This window comes from Pangasianodon hypophthalmus, chromosome 5 (assembly GCF_027358585.1).
Source record: "Pangasianodon hypophthalmus isolate fPanHyp1 chromosome 5, fPanHyp1.pri, whole genome shotgun sequence".
Taxonomy (NCBI): domain Eukaryota; kingdom Metazoa; phylum Chordata; class Actinopteri; order Siluriformes; family Pangasiidae; genus Pangasianodon; species Pangasianodon hypophthalmus.
Genome location: NC_069714.1, coordinates 17,870,031 through 17,892,560, shown reverse-complemented (window position 1 = coordinate 17,892,560; position 22,530 = coordinate 17,870,031). Strand labels below are relative to the sequence as shown.

General features: G+C 38.0%; 1 protein-coding gene across 1 annotated transcript in view; it reads left to right on the top strand.

Annotated features, from left to right (window-relative positions):
• The first annotated feature begins 1,740 nt into the window (after positions 1-1,740).
• Positions 1,741-22,530, top strand: part of chn1 (chimerin 1) — a 36,954-nt gene continuing 16,164 nt past the window's right edge. The window contains exons 1-6 of the mRNA XM_026912706.3: positions 1,741-2,245; positions 5,788-5,826; positions 6,862-6,917; positions 11,917-11,948; positions 12,036-12,149; positions 15,813-16,101. Of these exons, the coding sequence (XP_026768507.3) occupies positions 2,107-2,245; positions 5,788-5,826; positions 6,862-6,917; positions 11,917-11,948; positions 12,036-12,149; positions 15,813-16,101 (669 nt within the window). The 5' untranslated portion in view covers positions 1,741-2,106. The remainder of the gene's footprint in view (positions 2,246-5,787; positions 5,827-6,861; positions 6,918-11,916; positions 11,949-12,035; positions 12,150-15,812; positions 16,102-22,530) is intronic.

The following is a 22,530-nucleotide window of genomic DNA, read 5'->3' as shown; positions in this document are numbered from 1 at the left end:
TTCACATTGTCTTTTAAAGGTGGCACTGCAGTCTGAACAAGTCATGCTCCTGAACTGACCTGCATGCCCAACAGCACTGATTAAGGCTTGAAGAGCCACTTAGAAAGAAGGTGAAATTGAATGTTTAAAAGGTGAGATTAATCTTGTGCTGAGATATTTTGGTGAAAAAATGAGAAAAAATGGTGAGATATTTTGGTTGCTGAGCCATAAAACTAAATTGCATTAAATAACATTTTTAAATAAAACAGGAGAGTAACAATTTGGCGATTGTGGAGGACAATTTGTCACACTATCTGCAGGGGTGTAGCCAAACCTTTCACAATGGGATGGCCAGGTTTGACCCAGTGACTTTATGGGGGTGGCAGTTTGGGTGGGCCAAAATATGAATCTACATCCAAGGAAAATGACATAATGTAGATAACCCTGTGTATAGCCTGAGTAGGCTCCCCACTGGATCTAAAACACACAAACCTAAGTGACATTTGCTTGTTATCTAGCAAGCTACAAAAAAAAAAAAAAAAAAAAAAAAAAACCTGAAATAACATTAGGCTACATCTTGTAGCGCAGTTTAGGCTACACGTATGCAAACTCAAATTATTAGCTAATGGGAGCTAATAATAATTGAATGATTACAATATTATATCTCCAAATAATGAATATCATTAACATTAAAAAAAAAAGTTTGACCAATTCTGCATTTGCTAACTAACCTTGTTCCTGAACATTACACTTAATATTTGCAAGACTGTGTCACCGGTCAGTGTAACACACTCTGAGGAAAGAGCTATCTACCCTCTTCCACATATATGAGCTCACAGACGCCCACAACTGGCTGGTGTCGCTGTGATTGACAGAGGAGAGAGAGTATGCCACCCTTCCCACCTCCTGTCTATTTACAACTCTAACATCAAAATTTCAACAGAGTCTGTACCAGACGCGTGGGGCGTATTTGAAATATTTTATAACAGTTCCAAATGTTTATTCATGGATGGTTCAGAGAGCATCTACATGTCTAACATTTTTCTAACTGTTTTTTTTATTATTATTATCATTTTCAGTGGAACTGGTATACAAGTAGTTAGTATATTTCCTCATTCAACCTGAAAGTAATTCCTGCTACTCCGCTGATACCGAAGCTCATTTTGTTTAAAATCAGCTGACCAAACAGCAGCTTATACTGTGAGTACATGCAGCTTGTACAAAAATCAACTATTCATTTCATTCCTTTCAATAGACATTACTGGACTAGACACTGGGCACAGTGGCTTAGTGGTTAGCCCTGTTGTCTGGGGTTGGAGGTTTGATTCCTACCTCCGCCCTGTGTGTGCAGAGTTTGCATGTTCTCCCCATGCTTTGGCAGTTTCCTCCGGGTTCTCTGGTTTCCTCCCCCAGTCCAAAGCCATGCACTGTAGGCTGATTGGCATCTCTAAATTATCTGTGATGGTGCCCTGCGATGGTTGGCACCCTATCCAGGGTATCCCCTGCCTTGTGCCCCTGGGGTAGGCTCCAGGCTCCCCTGCAACCCTGTGTAGGATAAGCAGTACAGAGAATGGCTGGATGGATGGAGTAGACACTGAAGACCACAAGCACAAGAATCCATCCTAGAGCCACCCATTTGATTTTGTCCCCTTGCTCAACAGGTTATAACATGTTTATCACCCAGACACCAAATGCAGCATCATGACCGTGACCTCATCATGCTGAGGCAGTGCGTCTCCATGGTAACGCGCCATGAAGAGGCTGCAGTCCCTGAGGACAGAATGAGCTTTGGGTCACGTGGTCTCACAACATGGCGGCTTCAGTACAGGGATTCAGAGTGAGTCGGAGCTTACAGTGCCGCGCATCGCCAGCAAACCAGATTTGAAAAAATGAACGGGCTTGGATAATAGTGCTGATCAGCGACACTGCTTTGTGTTTAAATTACAGAGAGGCGCTAAACTGATGCGGCTAGATAAGACTGAGTGGGGTTTAAACTTTAGCTCTGTATAGCCTGTGCAGGAAAAAAGATCAATTCAAGACACCTAGTGTAGTGAGATAATTAAAAATATATATATTTAAATTCATAGAGCCTGTTCGGTGAGGATTTCCTTCATGGAATATCTCTGAATGAAAGAGAGAGAGAGAGAGAGAAAGAGAGAGAGAGAAAGACAGAGAGAGGGGGAGAGAGAAGGAAGGAACTTGTCGCTGCAGTGCAGAGCTTTGTCCATTGGAATTAACAGCAATAACATGGCTATCCTCGTTTTCGGTAAGTTACACCACCCGTTAGTGCTCTTATACCTAACTATTGTGTAAAACCTAAGTATTGTGAGCATTATTTTGAAGAAAACGTGTTGCAGCACAAGCCCTGCAGGGTGTGTAGGGTTTTGGCAGCGTGTCTCCGCCGGTGCTAATCAACAATAGACTGGCCATGTGAAGCTAACAGGCTCCTATCACAGCCAACAGGTTCTCCTCGGGTTTAGCTTACAACATGCCCTTTATTTGTAGCATGCTTCTACTTATTGTTTCCTGCAGGTGTTTCGGGAGTATACTACCAGTCTGGTGTAAAATGACTAGTCCACGAAATGTCCTATATGTTTAAAAGCACAAGAGAGTCATTCAGTTTCTTGCCCTAGGGACTTTGTCTCCAGTTCAGCCTTCAAGAGCACTACTGAGGGAACAACTGATGTTATACTATACCTGTCTTCAAGGCCCTTCTTTCTCCAAGTATTACTTACAGCACTTTCTTAAGTACTAGTGAGCCTGAGAGGACAAACAGCAATGATTGAAGGACACAGTAATACAATGATATGAAAGCTGACCACCTCAGACACTTGTTGGTTAAATGACTAGTCATGGAGAGGAAGCGCTCTTCCCTGCAGCTCTTATCTCTGGATAAGGGAGCAGCCATTTTCTATCAATATTTAATGCTGAATCATAGGAGGAGCACAATGATTCAGGGACACATCCTAATTTGGCATGAAACAACGTCTCCGCAACAGTGTCTGGAGCCACAGTGTCTTCCTTCCTCCTCTAGACTTCATGGTTGGGGACGTTTCTAAATGCGGGACCGTCTCATGCTTTTGCGATGTGTTCCAACATTTCTCATGCAATATCTCTGGATATGATAGAGAGTTTGATTCTACTAGTTGGAAGTTCATTATAATATTTTAGAGCCGTTTTTCTGTCCTGCTAAAGAAAAAAAACAATAGAATCCATCACAGAATTTCGAATGGTTTCCACTACACATACCATTACAAACCATCAGCTAACTATTAAAACCGTTATCATTACTGATCCTTAATTGTATCCGTTAGACATAACATGCCACCAGTAGAATGCACCAAATTACCAGTAGAGGCCCACAGGGACCATTACAGTTTCCATTAAAACCAATACAATTCCCATTATAACCATTAAAACCATTACAAATTCTGTGATGGTTTCTGTTTTTTTTGTTTTGTTTTTTTCAGCAGGGTGGCTCATGTACTCGTGTTCATTTTTAAGGGAAGCAGATGGGAAACAAAAAGTTTGGTTGTCACCCTTTTAATAATTAAAGAAAATGTCAGAAGGATTCAGAACAGGTACAGTGTCATTATGAGTTTATGGAATTAGTGAAAGTGGTTTAGAATTGGACAGTTTACATTTTGGACATGTTGTAAATAAAAGACAGAGGAAACTGTCGCCTCTCAGGAAATTCCCTTTCTGTTCATAAGAAGCTGAAGAGAGAGAGAGAGAGAGTCCTGTAGTGTAGTGACGAAGGACCAGGTTTTTGAGAGTCCTTGTGACATTGTCTAAAGCCTCTTTCCTCCGGAGATGCATTGTTCCGAGAGTGCTTACGCTGAGAGGTTTTTGCAGAGTTTCCCGCCTGAGGCCCTTCATTAAGCCTGTGAAGCACCAGCAGGTGCCTTTATTAAGCACATGAAAAGCTCTTTTTATCCTTATTCTCTCTTTTCCATCACAGACTCTTGAATGAGAATTGAGCTAGTTCCTGTTTAAAGCCTCCTTGTTGTACAGTTTCATCCTGTGTTCAATATTCTTTATGAGAAAGAAACTGTATAAAATGATTTACACTTCCCAAAACAGTTTGTAGATAATCTTACCTGAATACAGTCTTTATGATTACTGCAGCAGTTCTTATTTACAAATAAAAAGTATCGGCTGTTTGTACTTAAGAACTGCTGCAGTAATCATAAAGACCGTAGTGTCTTTATCCCAGATTAATTCCTAATATGCTAAAACATCCTTTCAACACTCCTAGTGCTGTTTGTCTTTACAGTGTACAGTTGTAGAAGGGTAATGATTTATAATCGCACTCTCCACAAGAGGATGGGTTCCCTTTTGAGTCTGGTTCCTCTCCAAGTTTCTTCCTCTTGTCATCTCAGGGAGTTTTTCTTTGCCACGGTCTTGCTCAAGGATGTAAATGTACATTCTCATTTCTGTAAAGCTGCTTTGTGAGAGTGTGTGTTGTTAAATAAAATTGAATTGAAAATTGAATTTAAGAGCAGTTTGTCTAGTGGTAAGTCTAAGTGACTATAGATTTATGGTATAATTTTGAAAATGCATCCATTATAACATAATCATAAAAATGTCTGCTGCTGGCAGTCCATATTTCAGTTGAGCTTTCAAAAAGGTTTGTATGTTGCAGTTTAACTGGGAATATTCCAGTCTTCTGTAAATCATATTATAAATCAAACAGTAAATGCCCTTTCCTGAATGCTTATCATTCAGTTTTTCTTTTAGCTGTTCATTAATTACAAAGTTATTGTTGCTCTAAGGTACAGACTGATAATTAAGAAAGCTGTTTATATAAATCGTAAAATCAATACTACCCTCTAACTATTTCCCACACACATTAGAAGACAATGCTGCACAAGCTGAACGTTTATTTTACGGGCAGTAAGCATTTCGAGGCTATGAACAAACTCATTAGATAGGAACTTTGATCTCTTAGTGGTCAGATAAGAATATGGCCCCAGGACTTTTTCCCAGACCAGATTTTACCATAAGTTCAGTCACCCGATATAATGATAATAGATGCTTACAAAAGTGGATATTGAAAGCACAGAAGTGCTTTTTATCAAGTGAAGTGTGGGACCTAGCATTAGTGTAATTTAAATTATATTTTAGATATATTAAGTGAAGTTCTAATAGAAGTGACTCAGAATGTACTTCTAACTGTTAAATGCAAATGTAAAATATAATAAGTTATATAATTAGTTATAATTATAATCTGCTTGGCACACAATGTAGTTTTTAATATGTTTGTAGAAATAATTTGCTGAATCTTTTCTAGCTTGGAAAAAAAAATAGATGAGTATATTATAGAATATGAGGAAATGAGAATAATACTGATAGGTTGGTTATTATTCCTACCTGCTATACATTGTAATTAATGTAGTTCATTTTTACTCAAATTTTCTTTGCAGCGTCTAGTGAATTTCAAACAGCTGATTTACTCTGCATGTTATAGTAGAGCACAATTTTCACTGGTTGAATCTTAGCCTCACTGGTGCTTGTACTCTGATCATAATTTAGAGAAAGTTTAATGCTTTTTATTAAAGATGGAAAAAAAAATTGCACGTGGAGCAATGAGCATGTGTACAATATCCACTCCACTAGAGGGTGCACCTTCTTAACCAATGTTCTGTTTTGTGGCTCAGGTATATCTGCTGAAAAATGTAATGTTGTCTGTTACACATTTTGTGTAGTCTTATATAGAATGCTTGTGTTCTCTTAGCTGATAGGGTGATGTGTTAAGTCTCATCGCTATCGCCATCTCTAACACTGTCTTGAATTTCTCTCTGACAGATAACGATGAATACAGACCACCAGTATGGAAGTCGTACTGTGAGTAAAGCTTTTAATATGACCACATTCACCTCACTGCACTCTGCTGAATACTAACGTGGTTTTGCTGGTTTTAGTAAAATGTTGGAACTTGGATTGATATTAATACTAAAACAAAGGATGTTTTATGAGCGCAGAATTTGTGATTACTAATGACAGATATGCAGCAAGAGTAACACACGCACTGTATCTTTATTCCTTAATATTGCCTGTCTATAAACATTGAAATCAATCACATACCTGAACATATCTGCTCTTTGGATACCGCATAGAAGACAGTGTTTAAAACAAAATGCAACAGTCTTAGGCGTCCTATTTGACTTCTACATCATTGAGCCAGGAAAAATATTTTATGTTTCCAAGCATTACTTGACCAACAAAAAAATTAAATGTTACAGAAAAATTGTGTGTCGGTAAAGAAAATAATGTCATAGACCAATTATGAGGATGAAAAACTATAACGAAGGCAATCAGATTTTATCTGCAAACACAGAAGAAAATGGGACAGTCTCCAGATATGCTTTTTTAAAGTGTTGCCATGCCAAATAAACTTTCAGTTTATTATTGGTTATTGCTCTTTAAAGTATATTTTTATGTAGGAAATGTTTAATTTTATTGTTTTTGAAGGCGTCTTTGCTTTAAAGCATTTCTTAACACATGCCTAGACCTTTGCACAGTACTGTATCTGAAAAGGTGCATATATTTATAATCATAACTGAACTGGGAATAATAATGAATGTTTTTCAAATTTGTATTATTTCAACACAAATGGAAATGCAAAGCTGTATTAATTCAGGTTGAATACATTATTTTTCTAACATATTGTTTGATCATATATGAGCTTTGATATATTTTAAGTCTTCTTGTGTAGTAAGAGAGTATTTTCCTAAACTACTACATAGAAATAAGCACTTTATATGATTCACATAAAATAGAATTTATGGGCAGTATTATTTCATTAGTACATTCTGTCTATGTGCTAGAAGAGCTGCTGGTTGTACAGGACACTGTGTGATTGCTCTGTTGTTGTTTTAGTGTATCAGCTCCAGCAGGAGGCGCCACACCCTCGGCGAGTCACATGCATTTGTGAGGTGAGAGATGATGTAAATAAATATGTAATTTATTTATATTAAAAAAACAACAACATGGTATTCTTTCCATGTCCTGATACATGTTCATATTCTCAAATTTTCCACACACGTCCAGAGACGCTTCATTACACTTCACGAGTGGTTCTATTTTTAATTTCATTTCTTCTGATTAAACCGTTTATAATCCGTGTGATTATTCATAAATAGGCCAGTGGTTGCTATCGGATTACACATTCTTATTTTAATTGCGTGATAGTCTAGACTGCTTGTTTTGCCCCTGAGTCTAGCTATAATATAAACAGTGTGCTACTGAAAATATCACTCATACTCAGTGTTTAACACAGAATGCAGACTCGCGCCCCGTTCCCATCCATCCAGCAGGACCAGATTAGTCGTGCGGATAGAAGTGTTAATTAGAAGAGGAGAGGGTAATGCTTTTGAATTATTCATCTGTATTATCATTATAGTGTCTGAGAGCGTCTGTAGGCTGGAGTAGATAGCTGGAAGTGCCGCAGTTGGTAATGGGTTTAGAGACGAGCAGAAATGCAGCCAGGCCAAGAGCCTTCATTCAGAAATTGCACTAGTGAATGGTCATTATAAGATATGCTTCAAACCAGAATGCTGGCGCACTGATGGCATGTCATAATTTATATATTTTTATTTATTTACAGGTGTAAATATAGTACAACATGAGGTACTTATTAAATAGTGAACATACCAGCAGAAATCTGAGAAAACTGTTCAGTCAAAAATGTTTCTCCTCTCACTAAATTTAATTATTTAATACATTTAATACTTGTACTGCCACTGATGTGCATAATTTAATTACTGTTAGATCTATCATCTAAGCTCATTCTCATTGAAATGTGAAGTAAACAAATACAGTAATGAAATAAATAAGCCACAATTTTGGACTGTGTGGTTATCACGGAACAAAAGAGTGCGATCGTTTGAGGCGAGACTGAGCTGCTGAGTGATGGGCTTGCCTGTTATTATTGTAATTCACCTAGTGTCTCTCTCGCATATACACACACACACATACAGACACACACACAGCTCCCAGAGCTCTATCTCAGCAGTATGGATGCACAATTATTCATGGATTAACATACAGCCAAGTTGACGTGAACTCCGTCTTCAAATGTTTGCATGTTTCTTCTTCCAGAGGTCATTAAGTTTTCATTTTGGGACTTTTTTTTTTTGGCTGTAGGTTCATACATCAAAGTCGGCTATTGAAAAGCACACTTTCCCCTGGGTAGAGGCATTGTGTGTATGTGGCAAGAGATTTAACCCTGTGCAAACGGAGTCCAAAAAACCTGATTTACATCTCATTCAGAATATGCTAATATGTCTTCAGTTTCCCCAAGCAAACCCTCAACAGGAGCAGAGCAGCCGCACACAATGTTTTCTAAGCATTGCACATCATCCACTGTCTCTCCTGCATCTCTCAAATGGGTTATTATGCAAACATTTTCAAAGGCAGTCTTTAAGGCTACTAAAGCAATATTTGCTGTCAATTTTCAAGGAATTGGCTGCTATTACTGTTGTATTTATTTTCATTACTGTATCCAGTGACTGAGCCCCATTTGTCATGCATGATCTGCCTTGTGGTTCTGCATATATTTAACAGTACCAGCCTAAAGGAATCGCTGAACAGATCCTGGTACTCATTCGACAGGGGGGTTGGGTGGCTGGCATTTGAGTTGTTAGGTAAGCGAGCAGAATGGCACCATGCTGATGGTGTTCACTGAATTGGAATGAAATGTGAAATGTTTTATTCTATTTTAAAATGTTTCACTCTAGCTATTTTAGTTTTCGTACACAAACTCCATGTTTTACCAGTATAGCAATAGGCTAAATTGCTGTGGCACAAAGAAATGTGTGTTTTCCCAACATCATTGCTGTGCAAGTCTATGACTATGGAGAAAGAACAATGTTTCTCCGAGAGCGGTCTGTGAGGGGTCTTTTTTTCTTGCAGCAGTGGAAATCACAACATATCATTATCAAATATTATATTTATTACAGAGTTCTTGTAATTATTAGCCTGTTTGTTTGGTCACTTGAATTGAGTAAATTTAATCCAAATCTGAATAACTGAAAAACAATAAATAATGTCAAATTGAATCTGTGTTCAGCTAGTGGAAATTTTAGTAATAAAAAAATCTCTATGGTTTCAGTATATAGCCAAAATATTACTGTTCACATTTGAACACATTTAAATAGCTGGATAAAATAAATCTTTGATGATGGGTCCCTTTAATTTTACAGTTAAAGGGGTCCCTGGGTGCAAAGAGTTTGAGAACCCCCAGTGCAGAATATGGGACAGTCCAATAATAAGTGATTGGAAAATATGAGTCAAACATCCTGTGTAAAACCATCTAACCCAAATTTATGCACAAATTCATCTTGATGTAAGCCACCATGGCCCCTGAAGGTCTGTGTGTATATTAGCATGTCTGTGCTTCTCTGTATTTCTCAGTAAGAGGGGCTCTGCTCTTTGGGATTATCATTTGTCCAAATCCTTAAGTACTTATGTTGACTTGATTATGAGCTCTAATTAGTGCAGATGTCCGTGATGTCTGAGCAGCATCTTTGTAATCTCACGCTGCAAAGCTGCAGGCAGGGTGTAAGGCTACTGGCTTAGTTTATACTGATAGGATTGTTTCTTCATATTAGTGTGGAGTTACATCCATTCTTCCTTTGCCATTACAGTGCAGAACCACACACTAATGCGGTGATAGGATATAAATAGACACCCAGGTATATTTTGATATTGGAAAAGTGTTTAATTAAAGAGAGAAAACAAAGACAAAATGTAACATTGAGAGTAGTGTTATTTCTTTGCTCCTATAAACCTGATTCACATCATGAAATGTTTGTTAATATGCTAATGTGTTGAATTAAGTGTGTGTGTTTGTGTGTGTGTGTGTGTGAGAGAGAGAGAGAGAGAGAGAGAGAGAGAGAGAGAGAAAGCTGGACCCTTCATTTGCTACTGTCTTATTGTTAAGGATTTTCTGAGCACTATCCAGTGACCTTCTATAATCTATAAGATCTCTAATTTACTACAGTTTACACTGAGCCTCTGGCTGTTTATCCCCCAACACAGGAGACAATTAGAATGCCCTGACATTAGCACAAGCTACATTAATAGCTTGGTTATAAGCTAAGTATCAGTCTGCATTTGTCTGTATATGATTGATTATGATGTGGATAGTAGAGGCAGTTTGTAAGGCCATCTACGCTGTGCCGTGCAGATTAGTTTTTGAACAGATAGAACAGCGGCAATGCAGCACATCAGGCTCCACTGTTCTGGGACGGTCTGTCCCTGTGACGTAATCCAGTGGGTTTGTTCATTTTTAATCAGAGCTGTGGGCTGTGGCTGTGCTGAGCTCATCACATGGTCCACTAAGCATTCAGGTTAGTGCTGCACTGCCTTTATACCACCAGCACACAGAAGTTAAATCAGATTACAATCTGTCAGGGTGAATGCAAGATGATTTGTTTATTCATAATGTCTTTCCTGTTTTTATCTAATAGCGAGGGCAAATTCAGCTCTCCCCTTGAGTGAGTCATCACTCTTTGACCCATTTTAGTGAAAGCTTCAGGCTTGAGTTCTCCTCCATTCCTCTGTGTATAGAGCAGATTTTCATTCACACATAGTGTGTTCCTCGAGCAATTTCCCTCCTTTTCCCTGCTGTTCTTTCCATATGTAATTATACTCTTTATCTTTATAACGTTTCAATGGCATATTCCTAACATTTTGGTTTAATCCTATCTTCAGTTTGTTCTGTGTTTCAGAAGCCCCAAAGACAGTGTAATGTAGTGAAATCTGTCTACATGTGCAAGTTTGCGATATTGACGTTTACTTTTGATTTTTCCAGAATCCTAATCTGTTTCTTTAAAAACCTAAAAGTAGGACACAATTTGCAGAAGTCCAGATAGCTAGCCCACACACCTCTATACACCCTTCTGCCACTGCATACTGCATACTAACTGTATGCCTTGATGGTTTCTTAAGCATTTGTGATTCTCTCATTAACTCCTCTCCTCCTTCTTATTTTCACCGTAATAAAGGACAGAATTGGGCAATCCCAGACTCATTTATTCAGTGACATGTTGTCTCATCAGTGTATTACACACAGCATTTCCCTGCTCTGTGGATTTCATTATGTGAAGCTGAACAGGTTATGCTATTATACACATACAGCTTGTAGATTACATACAGCTCATAGATGGCATTGCTTGCTCTAGAGGAACTGATACTATGTCTACTATTTTTGAAATTCTTGTTTAGCTAAAGTTCCCAGGAACCTTGTAAAGCTGCCATATAAAATAACACCACATCTTTACATTGTTCTCTCACTGTCTCTCTCTCTCTTTTTTCTTTTTAGTTTTTTACACTTTCTATTCCACTGCTGTATAAGACGAACCAAACGTGTGCATGGTTAGGGGAAGGAAGGCCGAGTGTGACCTGATGACAGAAATGGCCGTTGTTGGGTCTACAAATAAGCCAATATCATTGTAATCTGCATGAGATCCATTTTCATGTGTTTTCTGATGATTGCCGTCTCACAGTCATTTGAAGGTTAAACAGCTGGGGGCATGCTGTTTGTGGGTTTATTATGCTAATATGTGATTGTAATAACCTATTTTCTGCAGATCCCTGCTCTGTGGATACCCATCATACATTATAAATCATCCCACTGTCCTGGTGCTTTCCAGCTGTAGCTTATACTGTGCTCTAAAATCACTTGTTTCTTCTAAACACCCCTGTTTTTAATGTTTGACAGAATCAGGGAGCCCCCTCCTGTGCCAGCAGTTTGGTACACTCGCAAAATCCTCACAAAAAGCCAAGTATATAATATACATTGTTGCAGACGAATTGGATGTGAAAACAGCCCTTGAGAAAGATTTTTTTTCTCCAATGTAATAAGAAGACTCTCCTCAGCTTTTTTTTTTAATTGGATTATGTGTTGACTTCTTTCTTCTTGTCTCGCAGGTTGAAAACAGGCCGAAATACTACGGTCGAGAGTGAGTTTCAGTACCATTTTTCTAGTTTTGAAATCTGTGTGTCGTTAAATGATTAGAAATGGTTCAGGATACATCTTTTTTGCTCAGGTACCACGGCATGATCTCCAGAGAGGAGGCGGATCAGCTGCTGAGTGTGGCAGAAGGAAGTTACCTCATAAGAGAGAGCCAGAGACAGCCTGGCACTTACACCTTAGCCTTACGGTCTGTGATCTTCCACCCTCAATATGAATGCTCTTTATTTCATACCTTTCTACTATTCATGTTCATTCTTTCTTTTATAACTTCTTCTCTTTTCATTTCATTAACGTGAACCTGAATTATCTAAACCTATTTAAAGCTTCCTGGCTGCAGTCCTGGGGGGAAAGTGTTACTGCAGTCCCACAAATCTAATTCTGTTCTGTGTACTGTGTTAAATTTAGCTTATGTAATGAATTGTGTGGATGACCTTTCTGTAATCATTAGCGCACATCAGATCTCAGAATATTACTATGCCTTAGGTTGTACAGTCCACATTGTGAACTGTAATATTGTGACAAAAGGATTAATGTATGCAGTCTTAAAGCCCTGTTAAGTTATTTTCATAATTAGCCTCTTGCTGTTATCTATAGCATATCCGGAGAATTTATCACGACCTGCAAAAGAAACAACATTGTTGTTTTTGCTTTTTTAGTTAGGAGATTTCTGAATTTCTTTCTTCTGCTATTTTTGTCTGTAGATATTTGGTAAGTGTGACATCAAGCCTACCGCAGTACCAATCAGAATCAGACATCTGCTTTAATCAGCTTCCCTCTTATCCCAAACGCAGAAGTGCTCACTCAGCCTCTTTTAGGCCCGAGTATCAGCAAAACTGCAGCTAATCATAATTTTTAGCATTTAAATACGCTATTTAAGCAGAGTATTTTGTGTGACAGTGGTGTTTAGTTCTACCTACATCTTTTTTTAGTGGTGAAAAGAATGAGAATTTGCAGAGTGGCTGCACTTGAGCTACTCATGATCTACCTAATGCTTCAATATGGTAGGCAAGTACCACAGATTCGGTTATAAACAAAACAATATGTCAGAGTTACTCTGATCTTGCCAAGCATCAATGGCAAAACTCATGCAAGTAAATGGTTAAGCAGCCTCTCTCAGATATGTAGTAGTAGGCAGGTAAATGAGTGGACATTATAGTTTATTTTAAACAGTTTTATTAAACCAGTTGCCATATGCATGCTGCAGGTTAAAGTGCCATGCTCTGTTGATCAGTATAGCTTTTTAACTTGGCTGGAAAGCAGGAAGTAGCAGTGAAGTACACACAAACTGCAATATTACCTGCAAGTAGAAATGAGGACTTTGTAGCTGTTAGTTATAATTAAACTGTTGTTAGGGATTATACAAGGCTGAGTCATATGACAACCTTAAAAGTGCAACATAAATTATAGAAACAGTGTATTAAATTTGTTTTTGCAAAAGTCGCCCCTTCTACTGCTACCTTATACCTGATACACTTTTCTAACAACTATTTGCAATAAACAATTCAAAAAAACACACACAAAAAAAAAGAAGGTTTTTATTTGTCTCACCATTGTGTATTTCTTGAATCTACCATTGGTAAATGTTTATTTAGTGGCATCTTTAGTACCACAGAGTTTTTAAACATTAGAAATCATGTTGCCAGGGGCTTTCAGTTTCATTGTGTTGTGCAGTGGGCCACAGTGAAGGATGTGATGTGGAGAAGGGCTCTTCTTTACATGTACGGATATGTTTGATTTATTTGGTATTAGTATATCAGTTATTCTAGGTTATCATGTTTCTCAATTAATATTTCTAACACTCTGTCTTATTCTCTGTGAGGTTTATTTTGTTTTGTGTAAGATAGTAGCATTTTCTTGGATTTAATGGCATGCAAAATAAAGAGGATTATCTTTTTTAATTTGGGCTGAGACATCATCTGTTTGTGTAAATTCTCAGATTTTGCAGCCTCTGATTACAGATGATGTCTCCATAATAAAAGAGTTTTGGTCAGTTTGATATTAACAGGATTAGGCAAAGGGTCTGTGTAGCGAAAGCTTTAACCGCTTAATGTGCTCTGTGTGTGTGTGTGTGTGTGTGTGTGTGTGTGTGTGTGTGTGTGTGTGTGTGTGAGAGAGAGAGAGAGAGAGAGCATGTGTGATTTCTGTGTATATTTTGTTTGTCTGCATTACAAAGGACCAACCACCAGAGCCAAATCAGATATGAGTGATATTGCTATTGTAAATATACGTGGTAGTGAGTTATCGCTTGTGAAATTGATTTGTACCAGAACTCAGCGATGGGAAAACTTTCCATTTTTACTGATAAGAAGCAAAAATCATTGAATATTTATCTAAACTTTATCTTAAAACACAAACCATCCTAGAATATCCCTGAAAATCTAAATCTAAACATGTATTAAACCTTTAATAAGTTTTATTAACATGTTGTGACGTTAGATCCTAATCAATTAATTGCATTAGCTTCAGTGTGTCTGTGGAGATAATGGAGTATCGGTTTTCTCCAGATAGGAAGCCGGAAACAAGATCTAGCGCAAAACTATTTTGTGTGTGGAGACGAAACCCCCTGCAGTCCTATATTCCTATGTGCGTCAGATATCCCTCTCTCTGGGACTATAACTGAACTCACACAGGAAACACAGCCGGGACCCAGAAGCAGCCAGAACGTATTAGAACCCTGAACCCTGTATTAAGTGCTTTGTTTAGCATAAAGTTAGCATGTAATAACACATACATGTCTCTGTGAAGCTCATATTGTTTGTGTTGCACTGGATAAAGCATCACAGCAATATGTCATACTGTTGGTATCAGTATCATGTGACAGTATCTGAACGTACTGTTTTTCGTAATATGAACCATTTATGCACTATTAATGTTTACTGCTAAATGGCTACATTATTGTATTTCTGTATTTTATTGTAATTCCATTTTTGTGTATCATCCACCCCTGCATTTCTGATTGAGGTACTGGCATAGTTTAATGTTCTGTAGCATTAAGCGTTTAATTTGTATTTGTGGTTATAGTATTGTAGTTATAGTTTAACTAGCAGTGTATAAAGTGTAAAGTGATTATTAAGTGTGTATAAGATGTTAACTGGCTAACAGTGAGTTCTGGTGTTCTAATTTAATCTGTTGATCTAAAGATGAGTATACTCGACTTTGCCTCATCAATATTTAATTACCTGATCAGTTTCACGTAATGACATTGACTGCATGTTAAACTTGGCTAATGCATGTTTAGGCTAATGTATAATTTATCTTTAGGGAAGTTACTACTCTTCCCTTCTGCTAATATCACTGCTTTGGTAGAAAGTATCATTAACTTTAGTTGAAAAAGGTAAGATCAATCACTACTGATAGAGAATGGAAAAGGAAAAGATTTGCATGCATGTGGAGTTTCTGTGCCTTTTATCTGTGTGTTATAACACAGTTTTGTTTTGCTGTTGTGTGTTGATGAAAGGCTCGCTGCTCCTAATCTACTTATTGATCTAAGAACTGGCTCCTTCATGGCCATTAAGTACTTTAGTTCTGAAAGATGATCAGGCTAGCATGGGTATGTGTGTGTGTGTGTGTGTGTGTGTGTGTGTGTGTGTGTGTGTGTGTGAACGTGAACGCTGTGGACAGTTAAGGATTCTGGCTTTCCCATCAGATCCTTTCACAACTGTGGGATAAAGTACTCAGGTTCACTAGATGGTCATATTTCTGTTGGTCAGTGACCATTTGGCTAGAAAGCATTTCTCCCTTGCCATCATTCTCTCTTTCTTCACCTGGTCATTAGCTCTCTTTTTCTCTTATTGGTTTTTCCACCAGCACTTATTTTTTTTTCCCCTTCTCTCTTCAACCCCCCCATCAGCTTCGGGAACCAGACCCGCAACTTCCGCCTCTATTACGATGGCAAGCACTTTGTGGGAGAGAAACGGTTTGAGTCAATCCACGACTTGGTCACAGATGGCCTGATCACACTCTACATCGAGACCAAAGCAGCTGAGTACATCTCTAAGATGACCATTAACCCCATTTATGAGCACGTGGGATATACCACGCTGAACCGTGAGCCAGCACTGAAGAAACCTGCACCCGTCAGCACAGACACACCTGACTGGAAGGAGCCATCCGGGGAGGAGAGCGGCCTGGAAGAGAGGGTGAGTCTGTCATTATCTCTCATCTATACTTTGTGGGGTTTAGTAAAAAATGATAAACTGTACTGTATTAAAGGATCATTGAATTTGGAAATTGATAAACATATGATTTCCTGGAGTGAGCACACATTAGAAGGTAGGAGCTTGTGCGCTGTAGAGTATCTGTTCCTGCATATATGTCATTTTTCTTGTGGTTTGTACATTCCATAGTTGAGTCAGAAAGAATTGCAATACACATATCTGTGGCAATGCAGTATGAGGGGTGGACAAATCTAAAACTCATTTCCTAGCCTACTTTTTGGTTGCTTGGAAACCTAACTGACTAGACTAAAAAGTGAGAGCTAATATAATATAATGTAATGTCTTAGTCACCTAGTTAAGTGCACTAATACAGAGTAAAGGAAACAAACGGATTTATGACTTCCAGGAGAGGGGTAGCTGTGTATCCACAGTCCTTATCCTCTCCTCATAAAGTTTTTGATGGAGCACCCTTGACGTAAAGCCACCAAATTGTTGAGAGCAATTAATTTTAATTTTATATTAATTTTTAATATATTCATAACTTTAGCTGCAAGGTGGCATATTGTATACATAGTTCTAGCAGGACTGTATTGTATGTTAGATTCGCGCTACTCTTTATTTTGCTCGATTTCATCTGTGTTTCTGCATGCCTGCTTCTTATTCTGTCACCTGTGCACACAAATTAATCAACCTAGAAAAAACAGTTCAATCATCAATCAAATTGTGCCTCAGCCAATACGTGTAGTGCAGCAGGAGGTACTTATTGCATCGAGATGAGTCACGTTATTGTGAAGCATGTTACATTTAAACAGACACTCACCAGCCACTGTATTCAGAACACCTGGACAGGTGAAGATTGGACCAGGTGACGTTATTCGAATCTTCAACTGTCCAGTTTTGGTGAACGCATGCTCACTTTAGCCTCAGATTCCTGTTCTTAGCTAACAACAGTGGAACCCAATGTGGTCTTCTGCTGTTGTAGCTCATCTGCCTCAGACTCTGATGTGTTGCTCATTCTGAGATGCTTTTCTGCTCACCACGGTTGTAAAGAGTGGTTATTTGAGTTACAGTAGACTTCTTGTCAGCTCAGTCTAGTCTGGCTGTTCTGCTCATACCACTCTCATCAACAAGGCATTTAAACTCACAGAACTGCTCACTGGATGTTTTTTGTTTTTCACTCCGTTCTTTGTAAACTCTAGAAACTCCATTGTGCCTGAAAATCCCAGGAGATCTGCGGTTTCTAAAATATTCAACCAAGCCCATGTGGCACCAACAACCATGCCATGGTAATCACATGAATGAGCAGGTGTACATGTGTTCCTAATAAAGTGGCCGGTGAGGGTACATATCAAATGCTTTTGCAAAAGCAAATGGGAAGTAGGGTTTAATTACTTTTTCTGGCTGTTGAACCTACTTTTCCCACCAGGCAACGACATGTAAAAAAAAAACTTTAATAGCTGGTACACAGAATCTGATTTGTCCATCCCTCATTATTTATCTTTACTAGTAGAACAGATACACTCAGTAAGAACTAGTTGATTTATCAACCTGAAGCAGAGATCTTCCTTTTAACCTTCATTATCAGGCAGTGCCAAATTGTCTGATCTGAGTATTATAGTAATACAACTGATGTGTCATTCTCTCTGGGGGAAAAGCAGTGTTGAAGTGACTTTGACATTTAGATTAGGTTGCACAGTAAACAAAATTGTCCATCACGATATTGGCCTTTGCAATACTATTAATGCAGAAAGCTCTAATATACAGGTGAGACCTCAAACAAATAACAAGTGTTTTGTTGTGTACTGTGAACATTTTGTCCAGTCTCAGCTGTTACTAATGAGCACTTGTGTGGGTGTCTTGATGAGTCACAACATTTACACAATCCAAAAAAACAAGTGACCATTTGTTATAAAATCAAGATGAACTACAAAAAAAAGCATATTTTTGTTCAGAAAATGATGCCTTTTCCATGAGGTAGTAATATGATAGGGATCCATATTCCTTCTTTTAGCTTTATTAAAAGGGTTCAGTTAAGCTGTTGATGTAGAGTACTTGTGTTTTGTGTGCAGATGTGATTATTGTGTCATTATGCTAATGGTCTTGTGCACTATTCTTCTCTCAAAATCAGATTAATTATTTGTTGATCGTGCCTGGAAATGTAATTTATCTGCAGGACATTGATGTGGATTTGCCTCACTGTTTCTGGTGTTTTTGCTGAATAATAATTCTTGCATTGCTGACTCATTTAGCTTGTAACTTATGAGCCATGTAGACGTGCTGGAGGAGTTTGGAGTTGTTTACATGTTTTAGTCTGGGCCTCTGTATTAGTGTTTCACTAAGACACAGACACCATGAGCTGTCCTTGCTTGGAGAAATGACATTGTGTGTTTACATCTGCCGCATGTGTGTTTTTCCCATAAACTGCTTCCACAGTTCCTCTTTTGTGCCAAGTAGTGATGGTGACGTTTCCCCACACTTGGGTGTGACTCATCTGTTCACTCTGGAATATTTCTTCTGATGAAAGGGGGGGAAAAAAATCCATATGACTCAAGATTGTGTCCAATCTTTTCATTTGTATTTAGAAACAATAATAAGCCTTTTGACATGGAAAACAATGAGCCGGCTTACTGTAAGTGTAAAATGGATTAATAGATGAAAGATGAGACTCAGAAACGAATATCTTCTACAGTTCATTTTACTCTTTCGAAATCTTGTGTTCATCGTCACTCTCTTTGACATGATGTTAACGTTTTTCCCTCGGCACCTCTCATTGGGCTGTGCTGATTGCTTTGAGCTCATGAAGATCTGAGAAATGCTGTGAGAAGGGGCATTGCAGCTGCATTACACTGCACAACACACAATCGGCTCAGCCGCACAATTAAGCAGCTAGCTGAAGAGCAAATTAGTCCTGTTTTAAACATGCACTAATTACACACAGTCATCATTCGAACTCTTAGCCTGAATTATTAGGGAGGATGAGATTCTAATCGTGAGAAGGGAATTTTCTCAAGCTACAATGCCCTAATTGCTGTTTTGCCTTTTGGAACATTATAATTTGAGCTGTTTTGTTAATCTTGCCAAACACATTTCCCGCAGATATTGTAGATGGTGCCTTTCTTTTGTGATGCTAATGATTTGTAATTCATACAAAGAATTGTCTCTTAGAAGCAACAGAAACTCAGGCACAGGGCGGGAGACTCCAGATAGAAATGTCTTTGTGTGTCTGGTGCAAAGAAAAGTTAATAATAATGTATTACAGGTTGTGCTGACTGTGCGCTGTGTCTTGTACTGTGTCCTGCGTAAATTGCTTTGTGTCTCTGTAGGTTTATTTTTAATAAAGCGGTGTTATCCCCTGAACAGGAAGTCACAAAGTCTCCGCTTGTCTTGGTAACATCAGCTGTATGATACTTGTAATACTACTGCAGTTATTGGGCCAGATATTGGCAAACAAAATTCTCTGGAAAAAGTTTTGTTTTTTTTTTCTCCTCCAGTGTTTTCTTTTCTTCTGTCTACTTTTGCAAATAATTTTTGTACCTGATATGTACGTTTAAATGTAACTCTACTAGCGTGCGCTACTCTGATGTGCTACATCAGGGACATGATCACGAGAGGATTTTGGATGCACAGAGGAATTTGAGTACTCACTAACTTTCATTACTCTGTATTAATACAATTAATTACCTTTAATTTCATTTGCTACATGAGACTGGGCAAGCACATCAGAGCTTTCTCTTGCTCTATGGGTTAAATAATGAATTTATAATTTGTCATGGATATTATATTTATAGAGATTTAAGGTTTATTTAAAATGTAAATAAGACAAGGCAATACAAGGTTTATTTAAAAACAGGGTTGCATGATAATACTAAGGTCTTTCTCTTTACATATCATTAGCATAGATACATGAATCTGTATATAAGCGAATCCAAATAAGTATTTAGAGAAGAGCTTAAAAGTGTATTAGGCAGAAAACACAAAGTTTGTGGAATCAGTGGTCTTTTACATGACAAGTTTTTCTTCTGTACAATAAACCCCACTGTGTCACGAATGACGTTCTCTTTAATCATTTATAGTTAACTTGCCTTGGTGTTGATGCAGCTGGAACTGCTTTATATTTCTGGGAATTTTTTTCAACTCCTCTACCTAAGACTCGCTAGAAGACTAGACCAGTGTCTAGTCATGTGTTTGTCTACGTACGAGGTTATAAAAAGCACATTCACCCAGAAGCTCAGTAGTTTCAGGGAAGAAAGCAAAGATGTTTTTCAATTAAAATCAGGTCAGATGAATGTGATAATGCAGCGTGAATGCTTTTTATAGTGAAAGAGTTTCCTGAATAGTCTGGTTAAACACTTTACGGGCCCTTTGCTTCCAGAGAATTTCCCTGTTGATTGTTCTAGCTAAACATTGTTCATGTGTCTGAGCCTCTAAGTTTGTGGCTTTGCCTTGTGAGCTATTTGATCATTATAATTATGGTATTTACTTTCAGGAGATATTAACACTGGTGACATTCAGATTGATATTTGCATTCTCTAAAAATGACATATAGAAATTGCAGCTTTAAGAGCTTTGAATGTATTGATAATTTTTTAATTATTTACGTATCAAGTCACTAAGCAATTAATATTGAGGAGTAATATACTAAGATCATATCAATAATCAGAAGTGATTGCTGAGATGCAGTTACAGATTTTGTCAAAAGCTTGGAGGATTAAAAAACAGCCAAGGCATTTCATGTTCTTGCATTTTACATAGTTGAGTGACTTATTTTACATCTCTACTGTGTTTTAAGAATGAGTTAAATTATAGAATGAGGGTGTTTAATGGTGCTTTCACACATATCTGTCTGTTTATCGAAATTAGGGCAGAAGTGATACTTTTGGAATTGATACTTGCGCTTTGGTTTGGTTTTACGCTGCACAATATTAAATGAACCAGAAAAGGAAGAAAAACTTTCATTAAGGGGCTTGCAGGGTGAAAGCATACTCGTAAAACTCTCATTCATTTGTCAGTAATATGGCAACAAAGTAATATATAATAAACCTTTAAGCATAAAGAACACGGAGCCTATAACTATATTAAATAACTAGATTAAAATATTTTGTGTGTTGCATCCGGCATTTATTTTTTTCTTTTAGTTTTTCACTACAGCTGTCCTGCGTATGTGACACACAGATGCTTGAGTTAGTTCTCCTCTAATGTGAATAAACATCAACAGTAGGTTGTGCATCATATATTATTATGAAGCATCTGATGTAGGAGGTTTGAGTGGGAGGCTTTTCTGGGGTATAGGAGTGTTTAGATTTTTTATGTGTATCAAATCAGTGTGGGTGTAAGAAGGACGAATAATTGAGGAAGCTGGTGGAGCTTTTTAAGTGTGTAAGAATGTTGCCTTTTAAAGAATTCACTGAGCCCGTTTCAGCAAACAGGATAATCACTGATCCTACACACCGGAAGCACACACAAGAGCTGTTCCTATGGAAACCGAGCTCCTTCCAGCAAACACCGTTAGGCCCACGCACATTCAGTGCGCACATAATTTTGATGCTTTTCGTCATCATATGGAGCCATCAGCTATGAGTCATTCTAAAGCTCTTAGATGTTTTAGAGTGCTTTGATAAGGATGGACTTCCATGGTCCATATCCACTTCCAGCTGCAGTGATCAACAGTGAATGAACACTCATAGCATGCTGAATAAACACGGTGAAGCTCACTTTACTAAAACATCTTCCGTTCTTCCAAGGAGGGAAATTGGCTCTGTAAGGTGACATGGATCATTAGTCTCCATCTTTTTTCTATTATTAATTTTTAAGTAGCACAAAATGATCTTCCATTTATCTCTTTTTTTTTTCTGTATACATGTTCTATTTTTTAAAATATCTGAGCTAAAAATGAATCAAATGTTTTCTTTTAGTCGAGCCGATGTTAGTGGTCTCTCTTCCTGTCTTCCTTTTTTGACCATCCTAAACACCATCTAGTGATTTTCCATCTCTGTGCCTGTGCAGTAGTTATGAAACATTCACCCTCATAGCCGAAATACTACATTGCATAGAGTCTCGATAAGTATAGTGTCCTAATTTTGGCTGCTACTTAAATAGATGTATCTTATGCGATTGCTTATGCTTTCATGTCCCTCAAGCTAATGATGTTGATCTTTCAGTTCAGTTATTTCAGGTTTGTGTACTGGTTGCAGTTTGGACTTTCACTGCAGTGCTGCAGCTCCGCCTGAATGTGAGAAAGTTTGCTGTTATGTGTTTACGTGGTTGTTTTTCTCTCATCATGCGGTGAAGAGAAGAATGCAGCTGGTTTACATAACATCGATCAGAGATACAGCCTGAAACTCAGGGGTGGTGGCTGACCCTTGGTTCTGCAGTGAGCAAGAGGAAGGGAAGAGTGTCCTATACTGTGCTGCA